We start from the raw sequence: 12,742 nt of genomic DNA on the forward strand, positions 1-12,742 counted from the left end.
TTAAGATCGCTAGCTCACCATTTGTCTGGAGAGATTAAGACCCCAAGTTTCATGAGGTCCCGGCTGAGATGTGAATCAGACGCCTCCAGAACATACGAAGAATTGAATTCTCTCGATAAGGTTCATCCTAGACTACCAATACCAAAATAATAATACTTTCTCAGAAGTTTTGGAAATGAAACAGGTGAAAAGGCACACACGTCCTTCCCATTATAGCTTCGCCTTACGAACTTCTTGCAAATAACATAAAAATAATGGTATTGTATTTCAGACCTAAGGTAAATAATCGAAGCTTTACAGAATTGTTTGGGGAAAAAACTGCATATGCCAATGGATAGGTCTTCTATCTCTTATTCTAATCACCGTCTCCCCATTACAATTCATTAGGATTCCTTCAAGTTATCTTTTTTGCGAAGTACATATGTTTCCTACGGAATGTATCCCAGCAAAAGTGTGACGTATGACAACAAGGTGACCACAAAGCACAGGAAGTCGAGCAGTGACGTAAAGAGTGGCCAGCTGGGCCCTGGGGAGTCAGCACCATCCCCCCCTCGGGGCGTCTCTGACACTGCACCGACGCTCTGTAAATAGTTGACAAAATGTAGTTATTACTTTGACTTGCCTACTAGTGACGTGGTTTCGTTAAATAATAATTGAAGCATTAATTATTCTTATACAATAAAGTGACTATTTCCGTCTGAAGTTCCATATGCCTAACCTGGAGATCACTGCAGCATTAACAGAGCCCCTATCGCAAGCGAAAAAAACTGGCCGCTGTATGAAATTGTGCCCAAAATTGGTCGATATAGGCCTAAATGTTCTATTCTGTACTCGCGAAACTAGGTTTTATGCTTAAAACGTCACAATAATTTAATTACAGCTGTGAAATCCGTTTGCAGTGTGGTCCACGGGAACAGATACTTGTAACATCGCCCATGGCGTGGCGACTGAACAATTACGGTGTTCTACCTCACAAAACGCAGCCTCTATAATTTCATGTCCCGTCCCAAGCCTGATAAGCCTCTCAGGGTAGGAACCGAGCTACCGCTTCCCAAGTGCCTCATCAGAGAAGTTGAGCTGACTTTCAACATCTCGACCGTCAAGCAAATGACAATCAGCTTTACTTGCTACTTGCTTCATATTCTTTTATTATTCTTCAACCCTGAAGATGGAGGTAATATTTTCTTCCGAAACGTCGGTTGACTTTCAAAGGACTACACGACGTTTTATCACAGAAGATATGATTTCCTTTTAGACGGTGTACAATCTGACGTAACTATGTGAAATGAACTTAGCAACGTAAACTATTCTGTGACAGCCAGAGGCCCCTCGTCGGAGGATCATGTAACAGTCATTTCATTGTCCCTGCTCCTAGGCATTCGGGCACGGTATCAGAAATCACAGATGATACTCATTCCTCCAACCCTCTCCAACATTTTCAATAAACGAAGCCTGTAGGGTCCAGACTAGTCTAATGCAGTATTACAAATTTCAGCTTTTTAACCATATCTGGGTACACTGTAAACGGCATCCAGTGTGTCTCTGGTGCCAAGAGGACCATCTTTGGTCTCTGTTCTTCTCATTGAGAAGGCATCCAAGTGGAAAGAGCAAAACCGCCTCGTTGTACTTCGCAGTCTGATCTAGGATGGAAGCAAGGACCATTACTGAGAAGACAGGGCTGGCTGAAGGAGCAGGCAACAATGCAGCCACTGCAAGGTCGCCTCAGTCACTCTGAAGATGACTGCTATAATATACGTCGAAAAGCTGGAACTGCTTCCACACACGGCACGACTAAACCCCGAAAATTGAAATTACACATTATTACAGGCCGAGAAAGACTAAGGCCAGTTTGAAAGAACTGAATATGCACACTCAACTGCACAGTTTCCAAGACTGTGTCTAAATTAGCATGTACCAGCTTAGTACAAGCTTGAAACTTACCTTTTGATCTAAGGTCCGTAAAACAAAGATGTAACCAAACCGGTTCTGTAGGACCCAACTGGAAAGACCGGAAGCCCAAAGAGGAAGATTCATAGATGACTTCCTCAGATCCGGTATCAGAGCAGATGCAAACAACGCCATGGCCGCCAAGATCATGGAGTCCCGATAGAAAATTACTGTCAGAAAACCAGTAGGAATATTGTCTTAGTACAAAATGATGTCAAAGATCAAGTAAGTTTCACTAAGCGTACAATTGTACATTAGCCTTTTCTATCATAGTTCTGGTAAATGTTGAAAATTCTTGTGTTACCTCCGTGACAGAAAAGTAAAATAAATGTTTTATAGGCGGCCCCTTTATACCGTGATTCTATAACAAAACAGAATGCAATGAATAAAGGAAGAATATTATGTGACTTAGTACTTCTAGTTGGAGGGTTTTTCGTTGTAAATTACTGGCGAAACCGGAGTAAAAACCCCGAACTGATATCCCATTTTTGATACGAAGGCCACTCGCTGAAAACACGGTGACAGCAAGATACTGTCCCCTGCATCTGCTAAAGATATGAAGACGTTATTTTTCGTTAGTTAAACGTTTTGGAAGTCTTTTTGAAAAACATTTGAAAATGTATAATATAAACCAAAAATATAATCACAGCTCATACAGAACAAAATCGTAATGTGAAGATCAATGACAGATCATTCCAGAATTTAGTAAATTTAAAATATTTGAAAATGGCACTAAAGAACCAAAATTACTTTAATGAAGAAAGTAGGAGCAGATTAGCTTCTAGCAATGCTTGCTGCCTTTCAGTTCAGAATGTTTCTCTTCCTGAAAATCTATGACTGAAATATATTGAAATGCAATTCTGTAGTATTATTTTATAACTTTTTTTATAGACGCGAAACTTGGCCTCTCGTTCTAAGGGAAGGACATGAAATTTGAAGATATATAAGAACGAAGGACGGAGGAGAATATTTGGACTTATGAGGGGCGAAGTTAAAGGAAATTGGAGAAAAGTGCACAGTAGAGCGTTTCATAATTTTTAATTTTGACAAAAAATCATTAACATGATCAGAAAAGAGAAGGAGGTGAACAGATTATGTAACACACATGGGAGAGATGAGAAATTCACACAAAGTTTTAACCAGAAAAAGTGAAGGGCCGCTTCGGAGGTTTAGGCATAGGTGGGAGGATAATATTAAAGTATACGTTAAAGAATAAATTTGGAGCTTATAAAACTGGATTCATTTAAGGATAGGAACTAATGGCGGACTCATCTGAACAGGCCAATGAACCGCTGATCTACTAGTACATAAATAAAATTTCCGTGTGGTTGAGCGAATGTAACCTTCTCAAGGAGGTAAAGTTGCAACGAACTCTTACTTATGAGAGGCGTCTGATCGCCATTGGCCGGCAGGAGGTGCCCCAGGTGCTGGAGGAACAGGATATGGGAGACCACATCCACAGTTGCCAGTATCAGACGATCCATTTCTGTTGGGTCCATCCAGAACGTCAGCAGTGTCAGCAGCACCAACACTGTAGTAACCAATACACGCACTATATAGACACAGGTCAGTGTAGCCACCGTTCAGATCAGAGGCCAAGGCCCAAGGGGGCTGTAGAGCCAAAGAAAAAAGGATGTTCGTCATGTGTTATGTTTTGCTGGACAGCCATTCACACATGCGGACAGACAGCCGTGTGGACAGGACGCGAACATACATATACATTTTACTGCGCAAATTAATGGCAGTAGTTTAACAAGAAAAGAGAAAACTCTCATTTATTTAAAAGTCAACTACTCACCTACGGCAGGCATGACGACTGTGGAGGAATATCCACCCGGATGTCTCTGCAACATGAACTCAAATGACACCCAGCTGAATGTATCGTTTGGGCAACAATCGTACTTCGAAATATTCTTATAGGATTTCATAGATGCCAGTTTCCATTCCCGGTTTAAGCTGCGACTGTTGACAACAATCTGGTGACAGAACAAAACCTACTTACTGTTCCACATAATTACAAAGAATGTTGGAACACACTTTTCTTTTGGAACGATTGTAAAAAATGGTTAAACAGGATTTCAATTCGAAACGTAATATTAATGACATTTGACACTAAAAATTTGGGGCGGATTTGCGTCAAGTCCGTAACTATCTTAAAAAATCATACTTGTTGTGAAGCTGAAGTTTTCTCCAATAATTTTCTTAGTTATTTATCGTACAAAAATTTAATATATAAAACAGATATCTCTTAATCTCTGCAGATTTCATTTGAAACCTTTTCCTTTCTCCTCATTGAATATGTCTCAGAATCATTTCTGACATTATGACCCACGCAGCTTTCGGAGTTCTGATATAGATGTCTCTGGATTCTGTTCTTACAGCCGGTTCCATGAGCGAAATGTTCATTTCTCTGGCGGTGTGAGTCCAGGAACCGGTCGTCATGGTGCAAGTGTGGGTGTCGTATGGCCAGCGCGTCAAGTCGGCCGAGCAGGTCACTACGTGATTGTAAGGTGGCATACACATGATGGAACCGTCCGAGTAGAGTATGCACATGAACCAGCGAAACAGAGGGAACGTTTTCGCCATATCAGCACTGCAAAGAAAGTCAATTTCAATGAGAGGCTGTTAAATGCATTTGCTGTGAGTTTTCGCAGAAATACGGGTCACTGTACGTATAAATTATTATAATTATTTTACTGCAATTGGGTGTTCACCTGGTGGCAGCAGACCTTACACTGATACAGACAAGGAGAGTCTATAACATAAGGGCACAATAAAAATCAAAATACTGCAATACAAAACAAAACAAATTACGAGGAAAATAAAACAGTCAACAAGCAGGGCTGGAATCACGGTTACCGGGGCCCCTGGGCAATATCAACGTGGAAGTCCCTATCACTAAAACTGAATTTAGTCCAGGACAATTGCTTCTTTTTTCATATTTCTCTTAAAAGGCAAAGTTATCCTTGTAACAGGCCGCGAAGGCCCACGGGGTTGTGAGACGTAGGGGCTCCCACATCATATAGACAATCGGCTTAAAGATGGCGGTGAAGTTGTCAGCCTTACGACCTTTACCCCTCAGGAAGATTCCTGGTACTCATTTCTGTTAGAAGCTGAGTCCAGCCCAAAGCTATAGCGCAGCTGGAAGGATTAGGTCAATTGAAAAAGTCCAATGGCCTTATCGGGAATCGAACCGTTACCTTCCGGCTTGTAGCATAGTGCCTCAACCAGCTACGCTACCGCGTGCCCCCTCATATTTCTCATAATAACTAAAATGCCAATTAATTTCTAATGATTTTAGAGAAGCAAATGTCTCAGTAAAATCTCTGAATTCCGTTTCTGTTTTGTGGAGGCTTGGAGCGGTCTCCCCAGTCGCCTCGACGAATTCTCCCGCGAGGAAAGTATCAATGACGAATTTCCTTCACGTATGGCGCTTGTCTGCTGTCTCTTCAAAACCTGTCGACACAAAAACGGTCCTTTGAAAATGTGGCATAGTTCAGATATTTGGGAACTACGATAACAAATGAAAACCTGATGCAGGAGGAAATTAAGAGGAGATTGAACTCGGGTAATGCTTGCTACCATTCAGTCCAGAACCTTTTGTCTTCTCGTCTGTTGTCCAAAAATATAAAAATTAGAATATACAAAACTATAATTTTGCATGTGGTTCTATATGGGTGTGAAACTTGGTCTCTGACATTAAAGGAGGAACATAGACTAAGGGTGTTTGAGAACAGGGTGCTGGGGAGAATATTTGGACCGAAGAGAGGAGAACTGACAGGAGGTTGGAGAAAACTGCATAATGAGGATCTTCATAACTTGTACTCTCCTCCAAGTATAATTAGAATGATCAAGTCAGGAGGATGAGGTGGGCAGGGCATGTAGCACGAATGGGGAGAAGAGGAATGCATATAAGATGTTGGTGGGAAAGCGAGAAGGAAAGGGACCACTGGGAAGATCAAGACATAGATGGGTGGACAATATTAAAATTGATAGGATGGTGTGGTATGTACTCGATTGATCTGGCTCAGGATAAGGACCAGTAGAGGGCTCTTGTGAACACGGTAATGAACCTTCTGGTTCCGTGAAAGTTGGGGATTGGCGGCTTCTCCAGAAGAGTTCAGCTCCATGGAGTTCGTTAGATAATACTCGTATGGCAGTAGCATTTTCTGGCAGACGCGTTTTGGGCCTGTCAACCATCTTCATTTTCACACAGTGGCTCACAAGCCAAGATATATCTGCTAGCAAATAAGCAAAGAAGCCACGATAAGTGTAGATTATAATTTACAAGAAGCAACATTCATGATGCGCAGCACGAACATGAATTCAATGGAGATTTACGGTCTGTATATGCTTTGTCGAAAGCACGTTTCCTTTATAAATGGTTTAAAGTGAATAAAATTTTAGAAGAGATCCCGTGTGGAGGCGGGGTCGAGTACCTCCACCGTAGCTCCGCGAGTAGTAGGAGCCGACGAAAAGGGAACCCAGTGCCTGGGGCTAAACCAGGTCACCATGTTACTGCTGGATATAAATACGGGGACCTGACCTTCCACGTTGCGGGAGTCTCGAATCTGAGACAGTAAAATATGGTCATGAGTCTCGCGGGGCTCGGACATGTGAATGACTGCGCTGACGAGGACCAGCAGCAATTATAAACAGCAGATCAATCCTCTTTTCAGAGAGGATGTTACGTAAGGACTATAACAGCAGTATTCAGTTGGAAAATAAAATTACTGGTCGTGAGACTCAAGGGACTTGTTGCCAAGACCAACTGAATGGCCAGTAGTAAAGTAACACTGACTCCGAAATTTTAGATATGACGATACTCGCTTGATGAAGAGTAGTACATGCTACTTAATCAGAAGCTGTTAAAAGAACATGTAGCAATGAAAGGCTTTGCTCTCTTTCACATTTATTCCTCAAGGAAAGGCTAGGTCACACTCATATGCTCTGTGGTTTAACTAATCTCACCGAACTTTAATTGAAAGTCCACATTTCACCATTTTGACGCACAATAATAAACCAGAGTACAGGTATCTGCAATACTTTGGCTTATGCTTCATCCCATGCCTCTGTCAAGCATACGATTGTCACTACTGTGTTGTAACACAGATAACAGAAGAAGCATGGTCTAGGAGTAACGCTCTAGACTTGTAGATGGCAAGTACTCAGTTATATTCTCGGCCGGGGCTCCGGCTACACTGACTAAGTTTTCTCCTGGTCTTCCTTAGCCCCTCTAGGCAAATTCTGGGTTACAATTAATTAATTATGCCACTAAAGGTTCCTACAAAATCCTTCACAATTCATCATTCATTTAATCGTCCTATTTCCTGACGTCATGTAATCACGATACTGACATCGTCGTTAAATAACCACCCGAAAGGAGAGAAGGAACAGAAACTTATTTATATTATCCTGCAAGATCTTAATTTTGCCTATAGTTTTGTATGGGTGTGAAACCCCATTTTGGCATGAAGAGAAGAACACAGACTGAACGTGTCTGAGAACAGGGTGCTGAGGAGAATATTGGCATACTAAGTAGCTTCAAAACGTGCACTCTTCGCCAGATAGAATGATCAAGTACGATGAGACAGGCAGGGCATGTAACACAAATGGGATAGAAGAGGCATTATTGCACGGTTTTGGTGGGAAAGCCGGATGGGAACAGATCATTAGGAAGACGTAGACCTATAGGGTAGGAGAGTATCAAAATTCATCTCAGAGAAGTAAGATGAGGTTGTATGGACTGGATTAATCTGGCTGATCTGGCTTCGAGCGGCGGGCTCTTATGAACACTAATGAACCTTCGGGTTTCATAAAATGTTGGGAAAATCTTGAGCAGCTGATCAACTGAAAGCTTCTCAAGAAAGACTTTCCTCCATGGAGTTAGTTGGTTGGATTATATCTGTTTCCTTAACATAATGTATGCTAATTGGACGGGATGAATAAGATAATCTGCAGCTGGAATTGTCAGCCTAACAGATCACACTTTAGCAGAGTGTTCGTCTAAAGCAATATTTCCTGTTGTTCCCACTTGGAGCAAAGGGAATCCCCGAAACGCCTCGTTTCACTTCAGTTTCTTAATCTTAGACAGACGGACCGCTACCTACGCAGGATAGTACAAACATAGAATAAACGCAGACAGATATCCATGCCTTGAGCGGGATGCTAACTAACGATCACAGTGTTCAAACAGGCGAAGATATTTTATGCCTTAGACAGCGCTGCCACTGTGATTGGTGCTAAAGAAATAAGCAGACCGTTAACTACTCACGAAGAGAAGTCGCCGATGTCTGGCTTCCAGAAGAAGTAACTGGGAAGGCGAATTTCGCGTATGTTATCGAAGGCGGACGGATCCCAGGCAGATCGGCAATCTTTCCAGTGCTGTGGACGGAGACGGAACATAATGTTAGCTGAAGAAAGAAAACGAAGAGAAAGGTCGACTGCCTGCTTGGCGGCTGTTGTAGTTCCTGTGCTAAAAATGCGTGAGGGTTAGTGCAGATAGACTGAGAAGATTGTTGTGGAGTGATTGTAAATTGTGTAAATCAGCAACAGTATAATAATTATTTATAGTTACTACATGTAAGTATCCAATAAATCCAATTACCAATCCAAACCCGTGTCTTTAGTCACTATGACACATGACAATATCACTGTGGTAGTTTACCTTGAATTAGGCAAATGCAATTTCAGTAGTGTATGTTTAATTAGGCGAACGTTGTGGTGGTAGTATAGCTTGTATCAGGTGAATATCATGGTGATAGTGTGCTTTCAATGAGCTGAATATCACTGCAGTAGTATACCTTGAATTAGTTCAGTACTGCTGTATTAGATTACATTGAAGTACGTGAAGACTGTTGTATTAGATTACATTGAATTAGGTGAATACTGCTGTATTAGATTACATTGAAGTACGTGAATACTGTTGTATTAGATTACATTGAATTAGGTGAATACTGCTGTATTAGATTATATTGAATTAGGTGAATGCTGTTGTATTAGATTACATTGAAGTAGGTGAATACCTCTGTATTAGATTACATGGAAGTAGGTGAATACTGCTGTATTAGATTACATTGAAGTAGGTGAATACCTCTGTATTAGATTACATTGAAGTAGGTGAATACCTCTGTATTAGATTACATTGAATTAGGTGAATACCGTTGTATTATATTACATTGAATTAGGCGAATACTGCTGTATTAGATTACATTGAATTAGGTGAATACTGTTGTATTAGATTACATTTAAGTAGGTGAATACTGCTGTATTAGTATACGATGAATTAGACTTAGTAGTGTATCTTGAATAATATGAATATCTAAAAATAAACAATTTTAACAAAGATATCACATTACGAAAACCAAAACAACATTGACAGTTCTACTTACTATTGCGAACCAGCTGTGGATTTCGAGTTTATCTTCTTCCTCGTTCTGTAAAGGTAATAAATATTGAATATTACTTCTGTATGATTTTAAATGAACAAAATTACAAAAACCAATGACTGACTCGATGATGTAAAGCATCAATCGAAGAATTTTATTCTTGTTTCATACTATAACTTTTGTTTTATATAAACAAATTTATTTTATTTTTACGTCAAGTATTTTATATAATTAATAATATTGTATCCAATTTTATCATTACTGCGGTTCAGTGGTGTATACATGTTAGCCATGTATTTGCCTGAAGATGGCTATTAATAGCCGAAGCATGTAGCAGAGACAAAACTAGGCACTGACCTTGATATAGTTGTGTTGTGACGGTTTTAATAAAGAAGTTGTATATTATAACACAATAGGATGCATGAAATGAAAGTTATTCAGTTTTAGGTGTTGAGCCTGAAGCCCGAAATCAAACTGCTGTTGATTTTCATTGCTATGATAATCAATATTCGCAAAGAGGCTTAGGTTTCGACGCTCCGTAAGACACAATAACTCGCAGCCAGAATTAATTATTGATAATTTCAGACATTGACGGAAGAAGAATAAGAATAGTAATTCTCTCTTATGAGTAATTCAAATTTGCGAACTAAAATATCGGAAAAGGAACAGTAGAAGTTCATTTTCAAAAACTCCTATATTTACTTACACGCCGTGGTATTAATTGCATGCCACCGAAGGTCATCCCCATCGGAGTAATTTGAGTTATTTCTCATCAAGAGCACACCACAATCTTCAGCACTTCACTGTTGGTTGTACTTAATTTTGCTTCTATTCTTAGTTGATGACGCTGTGTTGTCGTGGAATGGTGTATCAATGTCTCGAGAGTTTCTCTCTCTTCTTCAAGGAGAGATACATAAATCCAGAAGATTTTTTTATTATGACTAACGGTCCACCAGTTAGTCCCTGTTGGTGTTAGGTCCCTTTCTGTGCTTATGACATATGTTAAGTAACATATCTCACAATTAACCACAGTTGTCATTGGGCGAAAGCGAGGTCTGTCCTTTGTCAGATGTCTTAGACGTTCTCAGGAATACATATCCACAGATCGTTATGGTAATAAATGTTTCATACATACACATTATAATATAGTGTATACATGCACTTTGTAAATATTATTTAATGATGTTTGTATTGTACATTTGCAATTGTATGCAGTCTATTTTTTTGTAAAGCACGTGATGTCGCACCTCATTTAGCTAATGCTATACTGACAGCATAGTCATTTGCAAGTTCGTAAATTTAACCGGCGTTAAATTTAGACTTTTTAATGTTTTGTTTTAAATAAATAGCATTCTGGCGTCTGTATTTATAGTTCCAGGCCTGAAACAATGGTGGATCTCGCGTTCTGCTTATGATAATCTTTCAAAATTGTCATTTCCAAAGTCACGACAACTTCTGCATGACTCACTTATCTAGTTTATTTAGCGCACACTTTAAATAATCCGGAGTCAAAGAATTAAACTGCTACCGCAAATAGGACGGGAGGTTGGCTTGCCCTAATCACCTGGAAAATTATGCTAGCGATGCCATCAATTCTTGGTAGGGTCAGTCATACAGAAGAGAATTGGCTAGAAAGATAGCCTCCTTCTGTCAGCCAGGCTGGAGATTGGGCGTGGAGATTAAAAACCCCACAACAGAGAATAAAATATTTTAAGAAAAGCAGCAGGCGATGTCGGATGGATAATTCAGTAAAATTACAAAAGAGAGATTACAAGGAAAATTAATTGCACCTTATTCTGAAGGGATGTCAAGACGATTTCATTGGTATTTCTTTTCAATGGCCCTTCCAGCCCATTCAGGGACGGTAGGACTCCTTGGACGAGTGATCAGCCCGTCTCAAGGCCTCCATCTAAACACGGGAGAACACAAACACAGAATAAACACACACACCAAACATCCATCATTTGAGTGGGATTCGAATCCATGATCCCAGAGACCGGGCGAGCGAAGACAATTCATGCCTTAGACCGCGCGGCCATTGTGATCCCAATTTCACTTGGTATTACCGAGTTACTACTTGGAATGTACTGAGTTTAGTGAGGACAGAAGCGTCAGAGTAAGCCATGAGGTGAGGAAGCTCAGATTGACATTGCTGTAAGATGGAGAAAATGTTATAGAGTAGAACCGATCTCTGTCGGGGAGTCGGCCAAGGTTCTTGGGGGTCAGAAGAGTGAGGCGCAGGAAAGTAAGTAGGTAAGTACTCACGAAATCAAATTTCCTCAGCACAAGACGAAGTTTGACATCCACAGTATTGTTGTCGCGATGAACAGCACGGTTTAGGGTATCTTGCGAGAAGTATCTGGCCCTCAGCCGACGCTCCGTCGTTGTGGGCGTCAGGGCTGGACACTTGAAGTCGTCAGCTCGAACCAGCTCAAACGACCCTCCAGACACTGAAGTTAAGCGATACATACCGCTTAGAGAGGCTCGTTCTGAGCTGTTTCTCATACTGCATTTCGGGCAAGCAGTTCATTTACTGCTGATAGGAAACAATATTTCGAGGGATATCTCGGTCGGTATAGCTACTGGGTTACGGCTGGGTGATCGAAGAATCGGGGTTTCATTCCTGGTAGGGGAAAGAGATACTTTTCATCCCCATAACCTCCAGACCGGTTCTGGAGCACACCCAGACTCCAACACAATAAGAACGGGACTCTTTCTCCAGAGGTAAAGCATCCGGGGCGTGAAGCTGACCATTCATCGCTATCTAGTGCCAAGTTCCAGAATGATGGAGCTATGACTCCACTCCCCCATACATCCTCATGGCTTGGCACTTAATTAAGCCCAGGAATAATATTACCTTTACCTCTACGATGTTTATGAAACTATTTTTTAATACTAATTCAAGTGAAATATGTCAATACTCACAAATGAACAGAAGTAGTGAGCATTTGTTAAACACAACCGGAAACGAGGCCATTGCTGCAGCTAGAACGAAGTGAAGAAGGTTTAATGCGAGACTGGTGACGCCAGATGATTCGTGTAATACAAAGCCTTACACGCCCACTGGTCGTCTGATCGACAGATGGGTTTAAATATGCATAAGTTTTCATCAGCACAAACCAAAACTTTAGAAATTTTTCAGTGAATATCTCTAGAAACATTTAATACCCATGAGTAGATATTTATTTTGCTTTTTGCGAGATTTGAGGAACATATTTGCTTACTCTGAACCAGTCTTTTTTTTGTTGGTATGAAATTACGTAATTCAATACTCTTACAATGTTATTCTGCAGTCCCTATTAATATTATAAAACAACTTCACTAAGCGGAAGGGACGTGAAGAAAATGTAGATATTTCACAACGTTTTATGATGTTTGGTTTTCACTAATGAAAACAGAAAATTATA

At 40.5% G+C, this 12,742-nt stretch overlaps 1 protein-coding gene across 1 annotated transcript; it reads right to left on the minus strand.

Moving 5' to 3' along the window:
* Positions 1–404: 404 nt before the first annotated feature.
* Positions 405–12,370, minus strand: LOC111874795 (neuronal acetylcholine receptor subunit alpha-2-like). Its single transcript, XM_023870592.2, has 9 exons — positions 12,261–12,370; positions 11,601–11,785; positions 9,339–9,383; positions 8,222–8,331; positions 4,327–4,540; positions 3,746–3,923; positions 3,326–3,478; positions 1,942–2,117; positions 405–581 (listed from the first exon to the last, which is right to left on the minus strand). Exons 1-9 carry the CDS (start codon positions 12,310–12,312, stop codon positions 429–431), a joined length of 1,266 nt encoding a protein of 421 aa, XP_023726360.1. The 5' UTR covers positions 12,313–12,370; the 3' UTR covers positions 405–428.
* Between the last annotated feature and the right edge of the window lie 372 nt (positions 12,371–12,742).

The sequence above is a fragment of the Cryptotermes secundus genome, unplaced genomic scaffold, assembly GCF_002891405.2.
Source record: "Cryptotermes secundus unplaced genomic scaffold, Csec_1.0 scaffold1035, whole genome shotgun sequence".
Taxonomy (NCBI): Eukaryota; Metazoa; Arthropoda; class Insecta; order Blattodea; family Kalotermitidae; genus Cryptotermes; species Cryptotermes secundus.